Source organism: Zootermopsis nevadensis, unplaced genomic scaffold (genome assembly GCF_977971745.1).
Source record: "Zootermopsis nevadensis isolate Lab colony 2312 unplaced genomic scaffold, Znev_1.0 Znev_ptg000011l, whole genome shotgun sequence".
Classification (NCBI taxonomy): domain Eukaryota; kingdom Metazoa; phylum Arthropoda; class Insecta; order Blattodea; family Termopsidae; genus Zootermopsis; species Zootermopsis nevadensis.
In genome coordinates this window covers 5,145,931-5,172,322 of record NW_028259143.1, presented here as the reverse complement: position 1 = coordinate 5,172,322, position 26,392 = coordinate 5,145,931, and the positions used below count along the sequence as shown (strand labels likewise).

At 40.7% G+C, this 26,392-nt stretch overlaps 2 protein-coding genes across 7 annotated transcripts in view; one reads left to right on the top strand and one right to left on the bottom strand.

Annotated features, from left to right (window-relative positions):
* LOC110838884 (uncharacterized) overlaps positions 1-26,392 on the top strand; it is a 224,089-nt gene that overhangs the window by 155,572 nt on the left and 42,125 nt on the right. The gene's annotated exons all lie outside the window — the stretch shown is intronic.
* The window catches only part of kek2 (leucine-rich repeat, immunoglobulin-like domain-containing kekkon 2 protein), a 403,862-nt gene continuing 394,830 nt past the window's right edge, over positions 17,361-26,392 (bottom strand). For all 4 annotated transcript variants that reach the window (XM_087347128.1, XM_087347129.1, XM_087347130.1 and 1 more), the window contains one exon: positions 17,361-25,186. In XM_087347128.1, the coding sequence (XP_087203254.1) occupies positions 21,582-24,152 (2,571 nt within the window). In that variant the 5' untranslated portion in view covers positions 24,153-25,186 and the 3' untranslated portion in view covers positions 17,361-21,581. The remainder of the gene's footprint in view (positions 25,187-26,392) is intronic.

Genomic DNA, 26,392 nt, shown 5'->3' with positions numbered 1-26,392 from the left:
TTGAGAAGTCACTCGTCCCAAGTCTTGAGACGTTCTTGTCCCAAGTCTTGAGATGTCACTTGTCCCAAGTCTTGAGAAGTTCATGTCCCAAGTCTTGAGAAGTTCTTGTCCCAAGTCTTGAGAAGTCTTTGTCCCAAGTCTTGAGAAGTTCTTGTCCCAATTCTTGAGAAGTCACTTGTCCCAAGTCTTGAGAAGTCAATCGTCCCAAGTCTTGAGAAGAAACTCGTCACAAGTCTTGAGAAGTTCTTGTCCCAAGTCTTGAGAAGTCACTTGTCCCAAGTCTTGAGAAGTTCTTGTCCCAAGTCTTGAGAAGTACTTGTCCCAAGTCTTGAGAAGTCACTCGTCCCAAGTCTTGAGAAGTCACTCGTCCCAAGTCTTGAGAAGTCACTCGTCCCAAGTCTTGAAAAGTTCTTGTCCCAAGTCTTGAGAAGTCACTTGTCCCAAGTCTTGAGAAGTTCTTGTCCCAAGTCTTGAGAAGTTCTTGTCCCAAGTCTTGAGAAGTTCTTGTCCCAAGTCTTGAGAAGTCACTTGTCCCAAGCCTTGAGAAGTTCTTGTCCCAAGTCTTGAGAAGTTACTTGTCCCAAGTCTTGAGATGTTCTTGTCCTAAGTCTTCTCTGCTTGTTTAGGGCTTTGCCTCACCCGTCTTTGCTGAATTCGAAATTTTTCTCGAAAATTTCGAAAATTCTTAGTTTTCTTTGCGTTTCACGCCATTTGCAGCCATTTTTAATTTTTTTAAAATTTCGAAAAATTTTGAAAATTCTCAAAGGGGTACCCCTTTGAGAAATTTAAATTTTTTTGAAAAATTTGGAAAAATCGAAAAACGTGTCAAATCGTCCAAAAAGTGCAGAAAACTAATAATTTTTGAAAATTTTCAACTTTTAATTTTTGTCCGAATTTTCCGAAAATTTTTGGTTTTGTGCGCATTTCAGAAGGTTTGCAGCGTTTTTTGATTTTCCGAAAAATTGGAAATTTTTTTCTTCTAAATTTGACCTGTCCCAACCCTATCAGGACTAGACTCCCAAGTCTTGAGGAGTCACTCGTCCCACGTCTTGAGAAGTCCTTGTCCCAAGTCTTGAGAAGTTCTTGTCCCAAGTCTTGAGAAGTCACTTGTCCCAAGTCTTGAGAAGTCCTTGTCCCAAGTCTTGAGAAGTTCTTGTCCCAAGTCTTGAGAAGTATCTTGTCCCAAGTCTTGAGAAGTCAATCGTCCCAAGTCTTGAGAAGTCACTCGTCCCAAGTCATGAGAAGTTCTTGTCCCAAGTCTTGAGAAGTCACTTGTCCCAAGTCTTGAGAAGTTCTTGTCCCAAGTCTTGAGAAGTTCTTGTCCCAAGTCTTGAGAAGTCTTTGTCCCAAGTCTTGAGAAGTTCTTGTCCCAAGTCTTGAGAAGTCACTTGTCCCAAGTCTTGAGAAGTCAATCGTCCCAAGTCTTGAGAAGTCACTCGTCACAAGTCTTGAGAAGTTCTTGTCCCAAGTCTTGAGAAGTCACTTGTCCCAAGTCTTGAGAAGTCCCTTGTCCCAAGTCTTGAGAAGTCTTTGTCCCAAGTCTTGAAACGTTCTTGTCCCAAGTCTTGAGAAGTCACTTGTCCCAAGTCTTGACAAGACAGTCGTCCCAAGTCTTGAGAAGTCACTTGTCCCAAGTCTTGAGAAGTTCTTGTCCAAGTCTTGAGAAGTTCTTGTCCCAAGTCTTGAGAAGTCTTTGTCCCAAGTCTTGAGAAGTTCTTGTCCCAAGTCTTGAGAAGTCACTTGTCCCAAGTCTTGAGAAGTCACTCGTCCCAAGTCATGAGAAGTTCTTGTCCCAAGTCTTGAGAAGTCAATCGTCCCAAGTCTTGAGAAGTTCTTGTCCCAAGTCTTGAGAAGTTCTTGTCCCAAGTCTTGAGAAGTCTTTGTCCCAAGTCTTGAGAAGTTCTTGTCCCAAGTCTTGAGAAGTCACTTGTCCCAAGTCTTGACAAGACAATCGTCCCAAGTCTTGAGAAGTCACTCGTCCCAAGTCTTGAGAAGTTCTTGTCCCAAGTCTTGAGATGTCACTTGTCCCAAGTCTTGAGAAGTTCTTGTCCCAAGTCTTGAGAAGTCTTTGTCCCAAGTCTTGAGAAGTTCTTGTCCCAATTCTTGAGAAGTCACTTGTCCCAAGTCTTGAGAAGACAATCGTCCCAAGTCTTGAGAAGTCACTCGTCACAAGTCTTGAGAAGTTCTTGTCCCAAGTCTTGAGAAGTCACTTGTCCCACGTCTTGAGAAGTTCTTGTCCCAAGTCTTGAGAAGTCCTTGTCCCAAGTCTTGAGAAGTTCTTGTCCCAAGTCTTGAGAAGTCACTCGTCCCAAGTCTTGAGAAGTCACTCGCCCCAAGTCTTGAGAAGTCACTCGTCCCAAGTCTTGAAAAGTTCTTGTCCCAAGTCTTGAAAAGTCACTTGTCCCAAGTCTTGAGAAGTTCTTGTCCCAAGTCTTGAGAAGTTCTTGTCCGAAGTCTTGAGAAGTTCTTGTCCCAAGTCTTGAGAAGTCACTTGTCCCAAGTCTTGAGAAGTTCTTGTCCCAAGTCTTGAGAAGTCACTTGTCCCATGTCTTGAGAAGTTCTTGTCCCAAGTCTTGAGATGTTCTTGTCCCAAGTCTTGAGATGTTCTTGTCCTAAGTCTTCTCTGCTTGTTTAGGGCTTTGCCTCACCCGTCTTTGCTGAATTCAAAATTTTTCTCGAAAATTTCGAAAATTCTTAGTTTTCTTTGCGTTTCACGCCATTTGCAGCCATTTTTAATTTTTTTAAAATTTCGAAAAATTTTGAAAATTCTGAGAATTTTGAGAAATTTAAATTTTTTTGAAAAATTTGGAAAAATCGAAAAACGTGGCAAATCGTCCAAAAAGTGCAGAAAACTAAGAATTTTTGAAAATTTTCAACTTTTAATTTTTGTCCGAATTTTCCGAAAATTTTTGGTTTTGTGCGCATTTCAGAAGGTTTGCAGCGTTTTTTGATTTTCCGAAAAATTGGAAATTTTTTTCTTCTAAATTTGACCTGTCCCAACCCTATCAGGTCTAGACTCCCAAGTCTTGAGAAGTCACTCGTCCCACGTCTTGAGAAGTCCTTGTCCCAAGTCTTGAGAAGTTCTTGTCCCAAGTCTTGAGAAGTCACTTGTCCCAAGTCTTGAGAAGTCCTTGTCCCAAGTCTTGAGAAGTTCTTGTCCCAAGTCTTGAGAAGTATCTTGTCCCAAGTCTTGAGAAGTCAATCGTCCCAAGTCTTGAGAAGTCACTCGTCCCAAGTCATGAGAAGTTCTTGTCCCAAGTCTTGAGAAGTCACTTGTCCCAAGTCTTGAGAAGTTCTTGCCCAAGTCTTGAGAAGTTCTTGTCCCAAATCTTGAGAAGTCACTCGTCCCAAGTCTTGAGAAGTTCTTGTCCCAAGTCTTGAGAAGACACTTGTCCCAAGTGTTGAGAAGTTCTTGTCCCAAGTCTTGAGAAGTTCTTGTCCCAAGTCTTGAGAAGTCACTTGTCCCAAGTCTTGAGAAGTTCTTGTCCCAAGTCTTGAGAAGTCACTTGTCCCAAGTCTTGAGAAGTTCTTGTCCCAAGTCTTGAGATGTTCTTGTCCCAAGTCTTGAGATGTTCTTGTCCTAAGTCTTCTCTGCTTGTTTAGGGCTTTCCCTCACCCGTCTTTGCTGAATTCAAAATGTTTCTCGAAAATTTCGAAAATTCTTAGTTTTCTTTGCGTTTCACGCCATTTGCAGCCATTTTTAATTTTTTTAAAATTTCGAAAAAATTTGAAAATTCTCAAAATTTGAAATTTTTTTCTTCTAAATTTCACCTGTCCCATCCCTATCAGGACTAGACTCCCAAGTCTTGACAAGTCACTCGTCACAAGTCTTGAGAAGTTCTTGTCCCAAGTCTTGAGAAGTCACTTGTCCCAAGTCTTGAGAAGTTCTTGTCCCAAGTCTAGAGAAGTCACTCGTCCCAAGTCTTGAGAAGTCACTTTTCCCAAGTCTTGACAAGTCACTCGTCCCAAGTCTTGAGAAGTTCTTGTCCCAAGTCTTGAGATGTCACTTGTCCCAAGTCTTGAGAAATTCTTCTCCCAAGTCTTGACAAGTGACTTCTCAAGACTTGGGACTAGAACTTCTCAAGACTTGGGACGAGTGACTTCTCAAGACTTGGGACAAGAACTTCTCAAGACTTGGGACAAGGACTTCTCAAGACTTGGGACAAGTGACTTCTCAAGACTTGGGACAAACACTTCTCAAGACTTGGGACAAGGACTTCTCAAGACTTGGGACGAGTGACTTGTCAAGACTTGGGAGTCTAGTCCTGATAGGGATGGGACAGGTGAAATTTAGAAGAAAAAAATTTCAAATTTTTCGGAAAATCAAAAAACGCTGCAAAACTTCTGAAATGCGCACAAAGCCAAAAATTTTTGCAAAATTCGGGAAAAAATTAAAAGTTGAAAATTTTCAAAAATTCTTAGTTTTCTGCGCTTTTGGACGATTTTCCACGTTTTTCGATTTTTCGAAATTTTTCGCAAAAATTGAAATTTCTCAAAGGAGTACCCCTTTGAGAATTTCTAAAATTTTCGAAATTTTAAGAAAATTAAAAACGGCTGCAAATGGCGTGAAACGCGAAGAAAACTAAGAATTTTCGAAATTTTCAACAAAAATTTCGAATTCAGCAAACACGGGTGAGGCAAAGCCCTAAAGAAGCAGAGAAGACTTAGGACAAGAACATCTCAAGACTTGGGACAAGAACTTCTCAAGACTTGGAACAAGTGACTTCTCAAGACTTGGGACAAGAAATTCTCAAGACTTGGGACGAGTGACTTCTCAAGACTTGGGACGAGTGACTTCTCAAGACTTGGGACAAGAACTTCTCAAGACTAGGGACAAGGACTTCTCAAGACTTGGGACAAGAACTTCTCAAGACTTGGGACAAGTGACTTCTCAAGACTTGGGACAAGAACTTCTCAAGACATTTGACGAGTGACTTCTCAAGACTTGGGACTATTGACTTCTCAAGACTTGGGACAAGTGACTTCTCAAGACTTGGGACAAGAACTTCTCAAGACTTGGGAAAAAGACTTCTCAAGACTTGGAACAAGAACTTCTCAAGACTTGGGACAAGAACTTCTCAAGACTTGGGACAAGTGACTTCTCAAGACTTGGGACAAGAACTTCTCAAGACTTTTGACGAGTGACTTCTCAAGACTTGGGACGATTGATTCAACAAGACTTGGGACAAGTGACTTCTCAAGACTTGGGACAAGAACTTCTCAAGTCTTGGAACAAGGTCTTCTCAAGACTTGGGACAAGTGACTTCTCAAGACTTGGTACAAGAACTTCTCAAGACTTGGGACAAGGACTTCTCAAGACTTGGGACGAGTGACTTCTCAAGACTTGGGACAAGAACTTTTCAAGACTTGGGGCGAGTGACTTCTCAAGACTTGGGACGAGTGACTTCTCAAGACTTGGGACAAGAACTTCTTAAGACTTGGGACAAGAACTTCTCAAGACTTTGGACGAGTGACTTCTCAAGACTTGGGACGATTGACTTCTCAAGACTTGGGACAAGTGACTTCTCAAGACTTGGGACAAGAACTTCTCAAGACTTGGGACGAGTGACTTCTCAAGACTTGGGACGAGTGACTTCTCAAGACTTGGGACGAGTGACTTCTCAAGACTTGGGACAAGAACTTCTCAAGACTTGGGACAAGAACTTCTCAAGACTTGGGACAAGTGACTTCTCAAGACTTGGGACAAGAACTTCTCAAGACTTGGGACAAAGACTTCTCAAGACTTGGGACAAGAACTTCTCAGGACTTGGGACAAGAACTTCTCAAGTCTTGGGACAAGTGACTTCTCAAGGCTTGGGACAAGTACTTCACAAGACTTGGGACGAGTGACTTCTCAAGACTTGAGACGATTGACTTCTCAAGACTTGTGACAAGTGACTTCTCAAGACTTGGGACAAGAACTTCTCAAGACTTTTGACAAGGACTTCTCAAGATTTGGGACAAGAACTTCTCAAAACTTGGACAAGAAATTCTCAAGACTTGGGACAAGAACTTCTCAAGACTTGGGACAAGTGACTTCTCAAGACTTGGGACAAGAACTTCTCAAGACTTGGGACGAGTGACTTCCCAACACTTGGGACGAGTGACTTCTCAAGACTTGGGACAAGTGACTTCTCAAGACTTGGGACAAGTGACTTTTCAAGACTTGGTACAAGTGACTTCTCAAGGCTTGTGACAAGTGACGTCTCAAGTCTTGGGTCAGGTGACTTCTCTAAACTTCGCAGAAGTGACTTCTCAAGACTTTGGACAAGTGACTTCTCAAGACTTGGGACAAGTGACTTCTCAAGACTTGGGACAAGTGACTTCTCAAGACTTGGGACAAGTGAATTCTCAAGACTTGGGACAAGTGACTTCTCAAGACCTGGGACAAGTGACTTCTCAAGACTTTTGACAAGTGACTACTCAAGACTTGGGACAAGAACATTTCAAGACTTGGGACAAAGACTTCTCAAGACTTGGGACAAGTGACTTCTCAAGACTTGGGACAAGAACTTCTCAAGACTTGGGAAAAGGACTTCTCAAGGCTTGGGACGAGTGACTTCTCAAGACTTGGGAGTCTAGTCCTGATAGGGATGGGACAGGTCAAATTTAGAAGAAAAAAATTTCAAATTTTTCGGAAAATAAAAAAACGCTGCAAACATTCTGAAATGCGCACAAAACCAAAAATTTTCGAAAAATTCGGAAAACAATTAAAAGTTGAAAATTTTCAAATATTCTTAGTTTTCTGCGCTTTTTGGACTATTTTCCACGTTTTTCGATTTTTCGAAAAAATTGAAATTGTAAAAAATTTTCTAAATTTTAAAAAAATTAAAAACGGCTGCAAATGGCGTGAAACGCGAAGAAAACTAAGAATTTTCGAAATTTTCGAGAAACATTTTGAATTCAGCAAAGACGGGTGAGGGAAAGCCCTAAACAAGCAGAGAAGACTTAGGACAAGAACATCTCAAGACTTGGGACAAGAACATCTCAAGACTTGGGACAAGAACTTCTCAAGACATGGGACAAGTGACTTCTCAAGACTTGGGACAAGAACTTCTCAAGACTTGGGACAAGTGACTTCTCAAGACTTGGGACAAGAACTTCTCAAGACTTCGGACAAGAACTTCTCAAGACTTGGGACAAGAACTTCTCAAGTCTTGGGATATGATCTTCTCAAGACTTGGGACAAGAACTTCTCAAGACTTGGGACAAGTGACTTCTCAAGACTTGGGACAAGAACTTCTCAAGACTTGTGACAAGTGACTTCTCAAGACTTGGGACAAGAACTTCTCAAGACTTGGGACAAGTGACTTCTCAAGACTTGGGACAAGAACTTCTCAAGACTTGGGACAAAGACTTCTCAAGACTTGGGACAAGAACTTCTCAGGACTTGGGACAAGAACTTCTCAAGACTTGGGACAAGTGACTTCTCAATGCTTGGGACAAGAACTTCAAAGGCTTGGGACGAGTGACTTCTCAAGACTTGGGACGATTGACTTCTCAAGACTTGGGACAAGTGACTTCTCAAGACTTGGGACAAGAACTTCTCAAGACTTGGGACAAGGAATTCTCAAGACTTGGGACAAGAACTTCTCTAGACTTGGGACAAAAACTTCTCAAGACTTGGGACAAGAACTTCTCAAGGCTTGGGACAAGTGACTTCTCAAGACTTGGGACAAGAATTTCTCAAGACTTGGGACACGCACTTCTCAAGACTTGGGACAAGAACTTCTCAAGACTTGGGACAAGATCTTCTCAAGTCTTGGGATATGATCTTCTCAAGACTTGGGACAAGAACTTCTCAAGACTTGGGACAAGTGACTTCTCAAGACTTGGGACAAGAACTTCTCAAGACATGGGACAAGTAACTTCTCAAGACTTGGGACAAGAACTTCTCAAGAGTTGAGACAAGAACATCTCAAGACTTTTGGCAAGTGACTTCTCAAGACTTGGGACAAGAACTTCTCAAGACTTGGGACAAGTGACTTCTCAAGACTTGGGTCATGTGACTTCTCTCGACTTGGGACAAGTGACTTCTCAACACTTGGGACAAGAAATTCTCAAGACTTGGGACAAGTGATTTCTCAAGACTTGGGACACGAACTTTTCAAGACTTGGGACAAGTGACTTCTCAATACTTGGGACAAGTGACTTCTCAAGTCTTGGGACAAGTGACTTCTCAAGACTTGGGACAAAAATTTCTCAAGACTTGAGACAATAACTTCACAAGTCTTGGGACACGAACTTCTCAAGGCTTGGGACACGAATTTCTCAAGTCTTGGGTCACGAACTTCTCAAGACTTGGGACACGAACTTCTCAAGACTTGGGACAAGTGACTTCTCAAGACTTGGGACAAGTGACTTCTCAAGACTTGGGACAAGAACTTCTCAATACTTTGGACAAGTGACTTCTCAAGACTTGGGACAAGTGACTTCTCAAGTCTTGAGACAAGTGACTTCTCAAGACTTGGGACAAGTGACTTCTCAAGACGTGGCAGAAGTGACTTCTCAAGACTTGGGACACGCACTTCTCAAGACTTGGGACAAGTGACTTCTCACGACTTGGGACAAGTGACTTCTCAAGGCTTGGAACAAAGGACTTCTGAAGACTTGGGACAAGTAACTTCTCAAGACTTGGAACAAGTGGCTTCTCAAGACTTGGGACAAGTGACTTCTCAAGACTTGGGACACGCACTTCTCAAGACTTGGGACAAGTGACTACTCAAGACTTGGGTCAAGTGACTTCTCAAGACCTGGGACAAGTGACTTCTCAAGACTTGGGACAAGTGACTTTTCAAGACTTAAGACAAGAACTTCTCAAGACTTGGGACAAAGACTTTTCAAGACTTGGGACAAGAACTTCTCAAGACTTGGGACAAGAACTTCTCAAAGCTTGGGACAAGAACTTCTCAAGACTTGGGACGAGTGACTTCTCAAGACTAGGGATGATTGACTTCTCAAGACTTGGGGCAAGTGACTACTCAAGACTTGGGACAAGAACTTTTCAAGACTTGGGACAAAGACTTATCAAGACTTGGGACAAGTGTCTTCTCAAGACTTGGGACATGAACTTCTCAAGACTTGGGACAAGGACTTCTCAAGACTTGGGACGAGTGACTTCTCAAGGCTTGGGAGTCTAGTCCTGCTAGGGATGGGACAGGTCAAATTTAGAAGAAAAAAATTTCAAATTTTTCGGAAAATAAAAAAACGCTGCAAACATTCTGAAATGCGCACAAAACCAAAAATTTTCGGAAAATTCGGAAAACAATTAAAAGTTGAAAATTTTCAAAATTCTTATTTTTCTGCTCTTTTTGGACGATTTGACACGTTTTTCGATTTTTCGAAATTTTTCGAAAAAATTGAAATTGTCAAAAATTTTCTAAATTTTAAAAAAATTAAAAACGGCTGCAAATGGCGTGAAACGCGAAGAAAACTAAGAATTTTCGAAATTTTCGACAAAAATTTTGAATTCAGCAAAGACGGGTGAGGCAAAGCCCTAAACAAGCAGAGAAGACTTAGGACAAGAACATCTCAAGACTTGGGACAACAACATCTCAAGACTTGGGACAAGAACTTCTCAAGACTTGGGACAAGTGACTTATTAAAATTTGGGGCAAGAACTTCTCAAGAGTTGGGACAAGAACTTCTCAAGACTTGGAACGAGTGACTTCTCAAGACTTGGGACGAGTGACTTCTCAAGACTTGGGACAAGAACTTTTCAAGACTTGGGACGAGTGACTTTTCAAGACTTGGGACGAGTGACTTCTCAAGACTTGGGACAAGAACTTCTCAAGACTTGGGACAAGAACTTCTCAAGACTTGGGACGAGTGACTTCTCAAGACTTGGGACGATTGACTTCTCAAGACTTGGGACAAGTGACTTCTCAAGACTTGGGACAAGAACTTCTCAAGACTTGGGACGAGTGACTTTTCAAGACTTGGGACGAGTGATTTCTCAAGACTTGGGACGAGTGATTTCTCAAGACTTGGGACAAGAACTTCTCAAGACTTGGGAAAAGAACTTCTCAAGACTTGGGATAAGTGACTTCTCAAGACTTGGGACAAGAACTTCCCAAGACTTGTGACGAGTGACTTTTCAAGACTTGGGACGATTGACTTCTCAAGACTTGGGACAAGTGACTTCTCAAGACTTGGGACAAGAACTTCTCAAGACTTGGGACAAAGACTTCACAAGACTTGGGACAAGAACTTCTCAGGACTTGGGACAAGAACTTCTCAAGACTTGGGACAAGTGACTTCTCAAGGCTTGGGACAAGAACTTCACAAGACTTGGGACGAGTGACTTCTCAAGACTTGGGACGTTTGACTTCTCAAGACTTGGGACAAATGACTTCTCAAGACTTGGGACAAGAACTTCTCAAGACTTGGGACAAGGACTTCTCAAGACTTGGGACAAGAACTTTTCAAGTCTTGGGACAAGAACTTCTCAAGACTTGGGACAAGAACTTCTCAAGACTTGGGACGAGTGACTTCTCAAGACTTGGGACGAGTGACTTTTCAAGACTTGGGACAAGTGACTTCTCAAGACTTGGGACAAGTGACTTTTCAAGACTTGGTACAAGTGACTTCTCAAGGCTTGTGACAAGTGACTTCTCAAGGCTTGGGTCAAGTGACTTCTCTAAACTTCGCAGAAGTGACTTCTCAAGACTTTGGACAAGTGACTTCTCAAGACTTGGGACAAGTGACTTTTTAAGACTTGGGACAAGTGACTTCTCAAGAATTAGGACAAGAACTTCTCAAGACTTTGGACAAGTTACTTCTCAAGACTTGAGACAAGTGACTTCTCAAGACTTGGGACAAGTGACTTCTCAAGACTTGGGACAAGTGACTTCTCAAGACCTGGGACAAGTGACTTCTCAAGACTTGGGACAAGTGACTTTTCAAGACTTGGAACAAGAACTTCTCAAGACTTGGACAAAGACGTCTCAAGACTTGGGACAAGAACTTTTCAAGACTTGGGACAAGAACTTCTCAAGACTTGGGATGATTGACTTCTCAAGACTTGGGATGATTGACTTCTCAGGACTTGGGATGATTGACTTCTCAAGACTTGGGACAAGTGACTACTCAAGACTTGGGACAAGAACATTTCAAGACTTGGGACAAAGACTTCTCAAGACTTGGGACAAGTGACTTCTCAAGACTTGGGACAAGAACTTCTCAAGACTTGGGAGAAGGACTTCTCAAGACTTGGGACGAGTGACTTCTCAAGGCTTGGGAGTCTAGTCCTGATAGGGATGGGACAGGTCAAATTTAGAAGAAAAAAATTTCAAATTTTTCGGAAAATGAAAAAATGCTGCAAACATTCTGAAATGCGCACAAAACCAAACATTTTCGGAAAATTCGGAAAACAATTAAAAGTTGAAAATTTTCAAAAATTCTTAGTTTTCTGCGCTTTTTGGACGATTTGCCACGTTTTTCGATTTTTCGAAATTTTTCGAAAAAATTGAAATTGTCAAAAATTTTAAAAAAATTAAAAACGGCTGCAAATGGCGTGAAACGCGAAGAAAACTAAGAATTTTCGAAATTTTCGACAAAAATTTTGAATTCAGCAAAGACGGGTGAGGCAAAGCCCTAAACAAGCAGAGAAGACTTAGGACAAGAACATCTCAAGACTTGGGACAACAACATCTCAAGACTTGGGACAAGAACTTCTCAAGACTTGGGACAAGTGACTTCTCAAAATTTGGGGCAAGAACTTCTCAAGAGTTGGGACAAGAACTTCTCAAGACTTGGAACGAGTGACTTCTCAAGACTTGGGACGAGTGACTTCTCAATACTTGGGACAAGAACTTTTCAAGACTTGGGACGAGTGACTTCTCAAGACTTCGGACGAGTGACTTCTCAAGACTTGGGACAAGAACTTCTCAAGACTTGGGACAAGAACTTCTCAAGACTTGGGACGTGTGACTTCTCAAGACTTGGGACGATTGACTTCTCAAGACTTGGGACAAGTGACTTCTCAAGACTTGGGACAAGAACTTCTCAAGACTTGGGACGAGTGACTTCTCAAGACTTGGGACTAGTGACTTCTCAAGTCTTGGGACGAGTGACTTCTCAAGACTTGGGACAAGAACTTCTCAAGACTTGGGACAAGAACTTCTCAAGACTTGGGACAAGTGACTTCTCAAGACTTGGGACAAGAACTTCTCAAGACTTGTGACGAGTGACTTCTCAAGACTTGGGACAAGTGACTTCTCAAGACTTCGGACAAGGACTTCTCAAGACTTGGCACAAGAACTTCTCACGACTTGGGACAAGAACTTCTCAAGAAATGGGACAAGAACTTCTCAAGACTTGGGACGAGTTGACTTCTCAAGACTTGGGACAAGTGACTTCTCAAGACTTGGTACAAGTGACTTTTCAACACTTGGGACAAGTGAATTCTCAAGGCTTGTGACAAGTGAATTCTCAAGGCTTGGGTTAAGAGACTTCTCTAAACTTCGCAGAAGTGACTTCTCAAGACTTGGGACAAGTGACTTCTCAAGACTTGGGACAAGTGACTTCTCAAGACTTGGGACAAGTGACTTCTTAAGACTTGGGACAAGTGACTTCTCAAGAATTAGGACAAGAACTTCTCAAGACTTTGGACACGTTACTTTTCAAGACTTGGGACAAGTGACTTCTCAAGACTTGGGACAAGTGACTTCTCAAGACTTGGGACACGGACTTCTCAAGACTTGGGACAAGTGACTTCTCAAGACATGGGACAAGTGACTTCTCAAGACCTGGGACAAGTGACTTCTCAAGACTTGGGACAAGTGACTTTTCAAGACTTGGGACACGCACTTCTCAAGACTTGTGAGATGTGACTTCACAAGAATTGGGAGAAGTGACATCTCAAGACTTGGGACAAGTGACTTCTCAAGACTTGGGACACGTACCTCTCAAGACTTGGGACAAGTGACTTCTCAAGACTTGGAACAAGTGACTTCTCAAGACTTGAGACACGCACTTCTGAAGACTTTGGACATGCACTTTTCAAGACTTGGGAGAAGTGACTTCTCAAGACTTGGGACAAGTGACTTCTTTAGACTTGGGACACGCACTTCTCAACACCTCTGGACAAGTGACTTCTCAAGACTTGTGACAAGTGACTTCTCAAAACTTCGGACACGCACTTCTCAGGACTTGGAACAAGTGACTTTTCAAGACTTGTGACAAGTGACTTCTCAAGACTTGTGACAAGTGACTTCTCAAGGCTTGAGTCAAGTGACTTCTCAAAACTTGGCTTAAGTGACTTCTCAAGACTTGGGACACGTGACTTCTCAAGACTTCGGACAAGTGACTTCTCAAGACTTGGGACAAGTGACTTCTCAAGACTTGGGACAAGTGACTTCTCAAGAATTGGGACAAGTGACGTTTCAAGACTTGGGACATGTTACTACTCAAGACCTGGGACACGCACATTTCAAGATTTGGTACACGCACTTCTCAAGACTTGGGACACGCACTTCTCAAGACTTGGGACAAGAACTTCTCAAGACTTGTGACAAGATCTTCTCAAGACTTGGGATAAGATAGTCTCAAGACTTGGGACAAGAACTTCTCAAGACTTGGGACAAGTGACTTCTCAAGACTTGGGACAAGAACTTCTCAAGACATGGGACAAGTAACTTCTCAAGACTTGGGTCATGTGACTTCTCTCGACTTGGGACAAGTGACTTCTCAACACTTGGGACAAGAACTTCTCAAGACTTGGGACAAGTGATTTCTCAAGACTTGGGACACGAACTTTTCAAGACTTGGGACAAGTGACTTCTCAATACTTGGGACAAGTGACTTCTCAAGTCTTGGGACAAGTGACTACTCAAGACTTGGGACAAAAATTTCTCAAGACTTGAGACAATAACTTCTCAAGACTTGGGACACGAACTTCTCAAGACTTGGGACACGAACTTTTCAAGTCTTGGGTCACGAACTTCTCAAGACTTGGGACACGAACTTCTCAAGACTTGGGACAAGTGACTTCTCAAGACTTGGGACAAGTGACTTCTCAATACTTGGGACTAGTGACTTCTCAAGACTTGGGACAAGTGACTTCTCAAGTCTTGAGACAAGTGACTTCTCAAGACTTGGGACAAGTGACTTCTCAAGACGTGGGAGAAGTGACTTCTCAAGACTTGGGACACGCACTTCTCAAGACTTGGGACAAGTGACTTCTCAAGTCTTGTGACAAGTGACTTCTCAAGACTTGGGACACGCACTTCTCAAGACTTTGGACAAGTGACTTCTCACGACTTGGGACAAGTGACTTCTCAAGGCTTGGAACAAAGGACTTCTGAAGACTTGGGACAAGTCCGAAAAGCGCACAAGACCAAAAAGCTTTGAAAATTTAAAAAAAAATTGGTGGAATTTTTCAAAAATTTATTTTTATGCGCGTTGTGGACAATTTCCAGAATTTTTTTATTTTTCAAAATTTTACAAATTTTTCAAAATTCTACCTACCTGATGCCTTGCAGAACCGGTCGCTTTCGGACTGTTACTGACGAACTGTATCTCGCACGAACGCGGTCTTGCCTCACAGGCTCCTCGACGTGCCGTCTCTGAAAGGCCCAGGTGCTGCACACAACACGTAAGGCGGAGACCGAGACGGACAGAGACACTTTTGATTACATACCTAGTCATGCAGAGGCCTGTTGTTGGAGACACCGAGGTAGACAGCAACCGGGTGAGATAGAGGCCGAGTCCGGCAGACACAGGATGAGGCATTCAAAGAGGCTGGCATGCATCGTTTGAGGGGTGTTTTGAAAAAAGTTCAAAATGTTCTAAAAATCAAAAAATGCTGGAAATTGTCTGAAAAGCGCACAAAACAAAAGAAATTGAAAATTTTGAAAAAAAATTTGAAGGTGGAATTTTTGAAAAATTTATTGATTTATGCTCGTTTTGGACAATTTCCAGCATTTTTTGATTTTTCAAATTTTTTCAAATTTTTCAAAATTCTACCTACCTGATGCCTTGCAGAACCGGTCGCTGTCGGACTGTTACTGAAGAACTGTGTCTCTCACGAACGCGGTCTTACCTCACGCTCCTCGACCTGCCGTCTCTGAAGAGCCCAGGTGCTGCAGACAACACGTAAGGCGGAGACCGAGACGGACAGAGACACTTTTGATTACATACCGAGTCATGCAGAGGCCTGTTGGTGGAGACACTGAGGCGGACAGCAACCGGGTGAGATAGAGGCCGAGTCCGGCAGACACAGGATGAGGCATCCAAACAGGCTGGCATGCAGCGCTAAAGGAGTGTTTTGAAAAAATTTCAAAATTTTGTAAAAATTTCAAAATTTTGTAAAAATCAAAAAACCCTGGAAATTGTCTGAAAATCGCACAAAACCATTTTTTTTTAAAATTTTGAAACAAATATGAAGGTGGAATTTTTCAAAAATTTATTGTTTTGTGCGCGTTTTGGACAATTTCCAGCATTTTTTTATTTTTAAAAAATTTTCAAATTTTTCAAAATTCTACCTACCTGATGCCTTGCAGAACCGGTCGCTTTCGGACTGTTACTGAAGAACGTTGTCTCTCACGAACGCGATCTGCCTCACACGCTCCTCGACGTGCCGTCTCTGAAGAGCCCAGGTGCTGCAGACAACACGTATGGCGGAGACCGAGACGGACAGACACTTTTGTTTACATACCGAGTCATGCAGAGGCCTGTTTTTGCAGACACCGAGGCAGACAGCAACCGGGTGAGATAGAGGCCGAGTCCGTCAGACACAGGATGAGGCATTCGAAGAGGCTGGTATGCATCGCTTGAGGAGAGTTTTGAAAAAAAATCAAAATTTTCTAAAAATCAATAAATGCTGGAAATTGTCTGAAAAGCGCACAAAACCAAAAGATTTTGAAAATTTTGAAAAACATTTTGAAAGTGGAATTTTTTAAAAATTTCTTGTTTTGTGCGCGTTTTGGACATTTTCCAGCATTTTTTGATTTTTCAAATTTTTCAAAATTCTACCTACCTGATGCCTTGCAGAGCCGGTCGCTGTCGGACTGTTACTGACGAACTGTATCTCTCACGAACGCGGTCTTGCCTCACACGCTCCTCGACGTGCCGTCTCTGAAGAGCCCAGGTGCTGCAGACAACACGTAAGGATGGGAAGTTGGAGAAAAGTGGAAGAAAATATTAGGCACCGGAAGACCGAAGTGACGGTCGAGAAACGGAAGAAGAGAGAGAGAGAAATTTTTTTCGGAAATTTCCCCATCCTATACCTACCAGAATCGATCTCTTGTCACACGGTCTGGCGGGTGGCGGGTGGCGGGTGGCGGCGGATGACTTTTAGAGGTCACGTCATACTTAGTCCGGATTGTGGAGAGACCGAGTGAGGAAGATACCATGTTCGTCAGGGTCGGTATGGCAGAGATAGAACGGCAGAGACGGGTCGGGGAGAGAGCATAGGTGACAAGACATTTTAAAAAGAATCAAATGTTTTCAAAATTTTCGAAAAATTATAAAATATTTAGGAAAATATCCAAATGGCGCACAAAGCTCAATCTTTTTAAAAAAATTCCGACTTCAAATTTTTTTTTTAAATTTTGGAAAAATTTTAGTTTTTGGCCCCCTTATTTTTATGGAGTGATGAGGACTGGTTCAGATTTACTGTGCCCCCCGGCTGGGCAGAACCCAACTTGCCAAGACCAGTTGAGGCTTGCGCTGTGCTACACAGGCTTAGACGAAGCCGAGCTCAGAACATGCCTAGCACTACCCAATTTTACCCAGCTCATTCAGAACCCAAGGCCAGCCCATGCACAGCACTAATGATGTACATCCGACCTCATGCACCGCCAGCCCAAACCCACACTGGACCATTAAAAGCCAATCCAGAAATACAGGGGGCTATGTAGCCAGAAATATAGGCATAGATAAATGGGTCTTTTATCCACATATGTAGACAGCTACAGAAGTGTCTACTGTTAATGATATGGGCCAAGGCAGATGGTTATATACAGTCAGTAAAGAATGTAGAATTACTGCAATCTATATGCGGAGGATTTTCGGTAAAACAATTGGGTTTGCGTACGAAGTACCATAGGCAAGGGTTGACTGATCTATCGTAGTTATTCTTCACTACATTACTGACTGTATAGACTAGTGTAGCCCTGCCAATACTAGAGGATCCATGGAGATATCTATTATCGTCTATATTACTGCCTACGATAGATCAGTCAACTCTTGCCTATGGTACTTCGTACGCAAATCCAATTGTTTTACCGAAAATCCTCCGCATATAGATCGCGGTAATTATACATATAGGTATGATATAGTGGTCTAATAATATTGAGTAATATAAGGAGGAATATACTGTATTATATCAAATTTTGTAAATGAAAAACTAGGCATAATACTTGATTAATAATTTTTATTACCAAATATATCAACACTATATTTTATAGAATCTGTACAATAAGACATATGGATAAGTCTCTATTGAGTAAAACTTTCTCTTCACACTCATTGTGTTTTAACAATAGAAAAGAATTATGCAATTTTCTGTTCCAAAATCATTAACATCTTGTTCATTATTTCAATATATATGTTGAGATTTGTGAATGAAACCATCAAATGGGACTAGAGGTCTGTCAGTTGACGATTGGTGTACAGGAGGATGTACAGACATCGCTTGGTTTCTTATTGGAACATTAATGCACATATAATGGAATTTAAAGCAAATTTAAGCATTGATAATTTTTATGGAGCACATTTGAAACAAAAAAAAATTAACGAAGTTCCACTATGTGTAAATAATACCTTATGTTACGATGTTCGTATTACATAAGTATTTGGATGTAATTAATTTGGAAATAATCGATTTAACTGTAAATTAATCAAGTGAAACAAATATCAAATTTCACGTAGTGACAAATCACATATTTTTATTCCCATTACTTTAATGTTACTTTAAATACGTCATCAGCAAGATTTACTGTGTTATCTTCACACATATAAAATACTTATGGTTTATTTACATGGATTATTAAGGGGACTGTGCTTGTTTTGTTTCTTTCAAAGTAAAGGTTAATACACGCAAACACTACTCAGTTGAGTTACACCAGTTTGCTTTCCAAACACAGTCACTAGCAATCACAAAAATGTCCCATGTTCTCCTATAGCAATCAGTATCTAAAAACATTGTTGTCAATCATGTCTTCATAAATGTCTATTGTTTGGTATCGTACTTTTGAACCCTTATTTCCAAAATTATTAAGTAGATTAATATTTTGGTGTGTAACAACCCAATACAAGTGTCACTGGCAGTTTATTTTTTATTAAATGTAAAGTATGTGAAACGAGGTTGTTGTAATGATATATAACTTTGAAACTACAAACAGAAATCTACACGTAATTATTTCTCACTCATTTATTAGTTGTTTAATATGTAAAGTCATTAAATATATAATTATTTATTTAATGATATGTATTAAAGTTAAATACAGTCGAAGTCGTTTATAACGAGCACAGTTATAACTAATTATAGGCTATTAGAGCAAAAAGAAAAGATTTGGTTGGAAACGATGTATTTTATGAGAAACATTTCACGGTTAAAGCGATCACGGTAGTTGAGAGCATCATGGGTATAACGAGCAAATCTTTAAGACATTATAACGAGTTGTGGCTGAACTGCCCTAGGAGGGAATAAGATCTATTATTGCTTTGCCCCCTTATGACATTCTTCTCCTTATCTCTTTACACATCCCTGCCGATAGCAATTTCTAACCCTTTTAACGATATTTACAGTCGACATTCATATTGTGTTTGGTTCGATTTCCGTTCTCAGAATCTCATTTAGTGCTATACTCTACTCACGAAGAACATAGTTCTCGTTCCAGTGGTGTAGCGGATATCCCCGCAGACACTGCGTGCCGGGCGGGTGTCTAGCGCCTACGGGGGCTCTCAGGTATCAGGGCAATGTATAGTGATCTAAAAGGTTCCCATGCTGGGGAAGGACAGAAAGATTCTCCTACACCGCTGCCTCGTTTGAACAGACCACGTCAAAAGCTGCGGGAGCACGTGACATTGGGCTTTTTGATTTTCCCCATCTCTTAATCCTCTCTTCTCTAATGTTATGGAATCTCAGAAGACCGAGGAAGAGAAACTACCCGGCAAACTAACCAATGAAATTTTTCTGTATCGGTATGAAACATTCAGGCACGATAACGGACATAACGAGTAACGGTTATAACGAAGACTTTTCCTCGGTCCCTAGAATCTCGTTATAACCGAGTTTGATTGTATTTGGTTCCTTTAATTACTCATAAATATAATTTTGTTACAAGTAAATAGCTATATATCTGTCTTGACCCACTGTTTCAAGCAAGGAAATGAAAAATAACAAATGAATTTTCACAGAATAATTTCACGTAAATAATAAAATATGTATGCCTAAATTAAATTAAAATGTACTCTAAAATTTTGTATCCTTTCATATCACGTGCTTTATAACACAAATAATAGAAGTATTTGTTAAAAAGTTGCTTTTTGCTTGCAAGTACTTGACTTATTTATTATATACTCTAAAGTTTATTTGAAAAGTGAGTGTCTGAATTTCAAACACCTCAATTTTAGACAGTTTTCATAAAAGACAGTAATGTTGTTAATTTACTGGCAAAACATTAAAAAATTATTATAAAATATGTCATTTACTGAAGCACTACCAAGTGACACTTGCAGTCGTAAGAATTATAAATATATCCCTGTTCAAAGCTATTTCCTAAGGAATGTGAATGGTGTTTCATCTTGCACCACTGAAGTGGTGCCAGTGTGTTACGAAATTATACAACAAAACTGTGGGTCGGAATTACTGCAGTGTTTTATGCATCCTTATTCGAATATTATTCCCCAGTCTTCATTTTCGAAAATACTTTTATGTTGGTTATCGAGAACGATCCAGAATCAAATTGATTTTTCTCTCTTTAATGCTCTCTCATTTTTATTTAATTATTCCTTGACAAGAATTTATCTGCAGTGATGGCTTGGTTACCTCTTATTCTTCGTAAATTTCTCTAACATATATTCTGAAGTGTAGGATAATTCAAAGTCTGTGCAAGTAATATTAAACATTCCATGTATCAAGTACCAGTGTTCAGGGCACACTTTTGGGAAGTAGCTTCTTGATCCTTGTTTCAGGTAATGCAAAGGTTAAGAGGAATGTACACGCCCACAATTGTACTCGTGGTAGAGTGTTCATGATCTTCTCTTCTTTATTGCAAAATAAATACGGAGCACCAATCATGTGAACATCATTAGTTCCATGCACAGTATTAACCTTAATAGACAGTGTATTTAATTTTACCCCATCTTGCATATTATTCTTCCTTTATTTTACGTGAGGGATAAATCACATAAAATCACAGTGCAGACAATTTCTATATCATACAGGGTGTTTTTAGCCCGTGAAAATGCAAACACTGTTCCTCAAATCTCCATGGATTTATTACACAGAAATTGACGATGTGAATGTCTTCAGACGACAGATGACAACAGTACATAAAATAACTTCTTTACCTTCAACAGTTGTATGAGGATTACCCTGTATGGTTTTGAAATAAAATATCGACTACACTGAGACTCAGAGTCACAAAAATGTTATAATAATTACTGCATAAATAAATAAATATAGTACCTATACTAATTTGACACTCATATTTACTTTTAAAAAACAAAATAAATAAATAAAATAATTCATGGTCTTGAAATTCTGAGAAGAGGATAAATGTACTGAAACTGACAGATCATTAAATTATTATCCAGTACGAATAGCGTCTGGACATGCACTTCCGTTTCGAACTCACTTCTCACCACACGACCACTTCCATTTTAAATCTTTCATTAAATATAAAATCAACCGTCAGTATACATGCTGTGAAATATCCTATAACAACCTTTTTCCAGTATCATTGTCTATTCTCATTACATACTACTCTTTCAGTATCGTTCACCAAGAAACACATTCAGCCACTAATAATCATACGCAAAACAAAGACTTCTAAATGGCGAAACAAATCTTAAAATGTACTGAGGCATTTGTTTCTCTTCAGATCTTAAGCAATCATATTCAGAAATTATATCAGACTCCTCTGTTGTTGATTCTGCTGTTATGAAACATGTCGTAGAAAATATCATTTTCACTTCTACAGTTAACAATAACATCCATATTTCTTATTCTCTCATCTTGTCTTGTTGAATGATTTCAGCAGCGTGACAAACATATATATTTACTTTTGACGCATTTAAAATATATTATACTTGTTCTTCATTAAGCCACACGCAAATTAATTTCGGGAAATTTCGTACATAAAGAGCACAAAACACGAAATTTACAAATCAAAACACTATCAGTGGATGGGAAATGATATTCAGCAACTTCAGAAATATTGTGGTGTAATTTTATATTATCACGCTCAACAAATGAATTGAATTTAATAAAAATCATACGAATAAAATTTCTTCTCTTAACAATACTCATACTTCATTCTCTAATTTACATTCCTTTCTGAAGTACTGTCTCATTTTATAAAATACACATATTCTGTACTTTAACAGATCCTGAGATGTGCAGAAGGTCACTACACAGTGTCTTGATGTGACTCAGGCTTCAAATCTTTCGTACTGACAACGGGATCAGGAAATTTCCATTGAATTTCTTTAGTAATGTCTCCCACCACAGAATTTTCTCGAATCTCCTCTTCAATCCTGGGTACCCCCTGGAGTGCCTTCTGATGACTGATTTCTGTCCCCTCCATATCTTCACCCTCAAACCCCTCATCAGGGCTCTGTGTGAGGGTGAAGGTGGTAAGCGAAGGCTCTTGGCCATGTGCATTCTTATTGACTGCAATTGGTGCTTGAACGTGGCAGTTGTGCGCCACGTCAGGCCACGGCACATTTTCTGTAGGAGGCGTCGTGAGACTCGAAGGGCTGGTCATTGATAAAGACGGTGTTGGTACAGTCGGTTCACACTTGTAGGCTGCAGGTGGAGAAGGCAAATAACTGTTGTTTGGAAGCGATCCACTGGACTCGTCAGAATACGTCCGATTAAACTGTGTTTCTTTTGACGCTGTTTGCGGAGGGAGAGGGGTACAAGGGTAGCCTTCTACAGTATATCGTACATCAGATAGTTCGTACTGTTCGTAGGGCGTCGAAGGTTGCAGCGACCAACCTAAAAGTTTTGCTTCTCTAGAATACGTGTTACACAGAGAAGTTGGGTCCAGTCTGTTGGGTCGATTGTGTGGAAAGGTTCTGTAGAGCTCAGCGTTTGGCGGTGTCGAGTGTACTGACATATGAGATGGTAAATTCTGCACACCGCAGTCCATAGGGTACTCATCGCCATCCAGGAATCGACCTGGAGATAGATGGACGTCAGCTGTATGATGGTGATAAACTTCTCGAGACCTACCCCTTGGAAGCGTTGACACGTGGATAGAGTCCCTTAGTAGGTGTCGTGGGCATGACATGGGTTTGGAACCGTTGTTTGCAAAGTCATGAATTATGTTTTCCATGGCTTCCTGATAGCTATTAGGGCCACTGTTTTCTCGTTCGCCTTCTTCAAAACTGTCACCGTCACCTCTCCAACAAGATGGTCTCCGCTCCTTTCCAACACTTTCTGTGTCGTTTATGAGATCGGGGTTCTGTTCCAGCTGGTAATTTCTTAATGAAGGCGGGCTTCCATAAGGATTAACCAGTCTTGGCCGTGACCTGTCGCTTCCTGTGATGGTTTCTGCAGTTCCTGCAGGCAATAGAATCATGTCGTGAGGGGGTCTCTCTGTCACTACTCTTCCTTTGATCTTCGCCGGATCCGCAATGGTATCCACGTTAATCATCCTCGTAATACGATCTTCAGGGTCACCTATGACTGCCATCTTGCCCTGCTGCTGACGGTGGTTTTGCAAAGCCATTACTTTGCTACGTTCCTTCATTCTCCTGCGTCTTCTGTCTCGACAACATCTCATAATGCACAATATTACCGTCAAGACAACAAGGAGTGCAAGAAGGGCTGTAACTGTAAATATCGAGATGATATAATTATAGGGGGATATTGGTTCCCCAGCAACAGGTTCTTCCTTTATGATGATACGGATGGTATAGTTAGACTGTGCCTTCCCAGCAGGATTCTCAGCTACGCAAATAAAAGTTCCATTGTCTTCAGGATTTGCGTTAAAAATAAAAAGTTCACTTCTCTTCTCTTCCACGCCTTCCTCCACGAAGTAGTATAAGTGAAGTCCCGGAGCAACCACCGAGTCATTTTGAAGGATACGACCTTGAAACCACCACGAGACCCTGGCTTCAGGAACAGCTGATACCTTACATAATAGCGACACATTTCTCCCCTCGGCAATTTCAAGGTACACGGCAGTAGGTGTCACATCTGGGAGACAGGCGAGGTCTTCGACTTCAAGAGTCTTTATAGGAACATTGCTAAGTCTGTGAGGTGCAACACATGTGGGGTCTATGGCCTGGGGGACTTTGTAATTGAGAAGCCAGGAACGTAGGTCTAGTAGTCGGCAGTCACATTGCCAAGGATTTCGGTAGAGTGAAATTCCGCGGAGAGACTCTGGCAGAGTATGGTCACCACGTACACTGTTTAAGCGATTGCCATCAAGCTTGAGCCATTCGAGGCTGTCAAGCCCAGAGAAAGCGTCTTCATCGATAATTTCGATCTCGCAGTTGCTTAATTCCAAAGTGACTAGGTCGGGCACGTGTAGAAAGGACCCGGTCTTAAGGACGCGAATAGGATTGCCATTAATTGCCAACCTCATCAAAGACTGGAAGTCACTGAGGGTTTCTGTTGGGACGGCTGTCAAGAGATTCTCTGAAAGATCGAGTTCGACCAAATTACTTAACCCGCGGAAGGAACGGTCGTCAATATGTCTGATTTGACACCGTATCAAATAAATTTTTTGTAAGTTGAGCAAACCAATTCTTTTAAAACGTTCTCTTGAAAGCATCTGCAAATTGTTTCCTTGGAAATTCAGCACCTGTGTGCCCTGGTCTATTCCGTCTGGGATGGTTATGAGGCTCCCGTTCACGCACTCCGCTGTCAGTTTCCCTCCTCTCCACATGCACTTGCACTCTATGGGGCAGGCGTAGCTCTGGCAGCAACACTGTACGACGAGCAGGGTCACGACCCACCAGCCAGACATCGTCAAAGTCGACTTCAGGTGTTTCAGCCCCTGTGTTTCAAAACTCCCTGCGCACTAGCTCCGAGAATAGTGCGACAACATAAATCCCCTTCGTATCACGACGAGTAAGTCCATCGCTATCAGAATTTGAACAAATGAATATTTTAACTTACACAAATGACTAATATTAATGAAGTAAAGTATTGCCTTATATATTCTAGCGATGATGCAACCAAGTCATTGAAAAATTAGACTTGAAATGTGGTAAGTATGTCGATTAGAAATGGCAGAATTAACAATCAGACTAGCTTGGATCACTTGTCGTTTGTAATCTGACCAAAGTCTGCCACCTGATTATCCTGCACAACATTTGCTTATATCGGGGAGTAAATACTGTACGTCTTTATTAATGCCAGATGCAACACATGGTTAGCGACGTTTCATAGCATCTTTTACAGTACTGTACTTTTTCCCCTCTATAGTATAGCGAACGGATGAAAGCCTGTTATTATCAGAACAGCCAGTGAGCTGCATCGGTATCAAACACTTTTCATGTTTAAAGGGAAGTGAACACGAGCTTTTATGCCTTTAAAGTACACTTATTGGTATGTTAATGACGTTACAGAGAGGTTCGTTGCTTGGAAATGGTTAAGTGCATTGTGTCGCACATTGTGTAGTCTTTAGAAAAAAAATAATATAACTTCTCGTATTATTTCCCCTCACATACCTCAGAAATTTAACAATATCTCACGTGAATCACTGTCAATTATTTCACTTTCAAAGACCAAGCCCCACCAAATATTTTGTTGTGGCTATAAACTGTCCCAGTAATGCGATGCTATTGAATGAGACGTCATTGAAACTGTGACTTCTAAGTTTATATCTGTTGGTACTTCAACGAACTGGCCTTATTTACGGATGCTGTGCACTGAAGTTGGTTAACAGGGGACAACGTCTCTGGTTCATGTTACTTCGTATGTCCATATCTTCGTTCAAATGCTGTCTCATCTGGATGGTCTCCCCCCTCTGCGTCGGCGCAGAGACAAGAACATTATCTGGGAGAAAGACAAGCTTAATGTAACTAGGGTTTGTGGTTATCACAGCGCCGATTGTGAAGATAGCTGTCTTATAGGTTATAGCTTCGTGTAGTCTGTTCACTCTGATGATGGAAGCAACATGTATCTCTGAAACGTCGATGGTAAACTTCTACCAGGCTACACGACGCGCTATAACTTAGAAGAAAACCATTTTCAACTAAATTTAATTAAAATCTAATATTCACATGCAATGACAAACACTGACAATAGCATAATACAATGTGGAAACAGGATTCAACCAAGTAAAAATCATATTTATAATGATATTAAAGAAATTCTTCCTTATTTAGAATTTTGAGTAATGGCAGAGTTTCGATAAATAGCCTACAAATTTAAAACGTAGCCAACATAGATCACAGAGAGATACGCTCATCGTAAAGTGTTATCATGCCTTTTCGAATTGGTACCACCAACGATACAATTTACAATTTTGTATTCCTGCAAATACTAAAGCGAAAATAGTAATGCGACGTATGACACAGATGAGGAAACTTATTCCTAAAAAACGTATTATGTAACAAATTTGCTATAAATATTTATGCAATTCAAAATTATTGGAACAGAAACGATTTATTAAACGGAACACGTAATGTTTGTTGATATACAATAAAATTAAAATTATTTTACTTGTAAATATATGAATATACATAGGCCTATAAAACAAACAACTAACATGACACATTTTATGGTTCTACTAATAACAATCGAGTAAGAAGCTTCTACATTCGGATATGTAAAAAAAAAATAATCAGCCAAAATGACTTAAGATAGCAAACACCTCTGAAACGTCAGTGAACCTATACGTTGTTAGACTATGCATCAACACAGAAGACAACTGTCTTCGTACTCGCTAGTCATGACAATCGGAAATCTCATTTTAATTCATCTGGTATATGATAAAGTCTTATGGCGGACCCATGTGCGCACGGTAATGAACCTTTGAGGTTCACAAGAAGCTCAATGGACCTAATTAATTATACTTTGCATTCCACCCATCATAATTTTGACGTTACAATTATTGTACGAATTATTTATACTTCCATTTAATAACTCAATTAAATCTATACTTTTAATATTCAAAGTTCTAGCGACACTCAAAAATTGATTAGTCTCTTTGTATTTCATAATTCACTGAGGCCATCTGCTAATTTTCAGCGAAGTAAA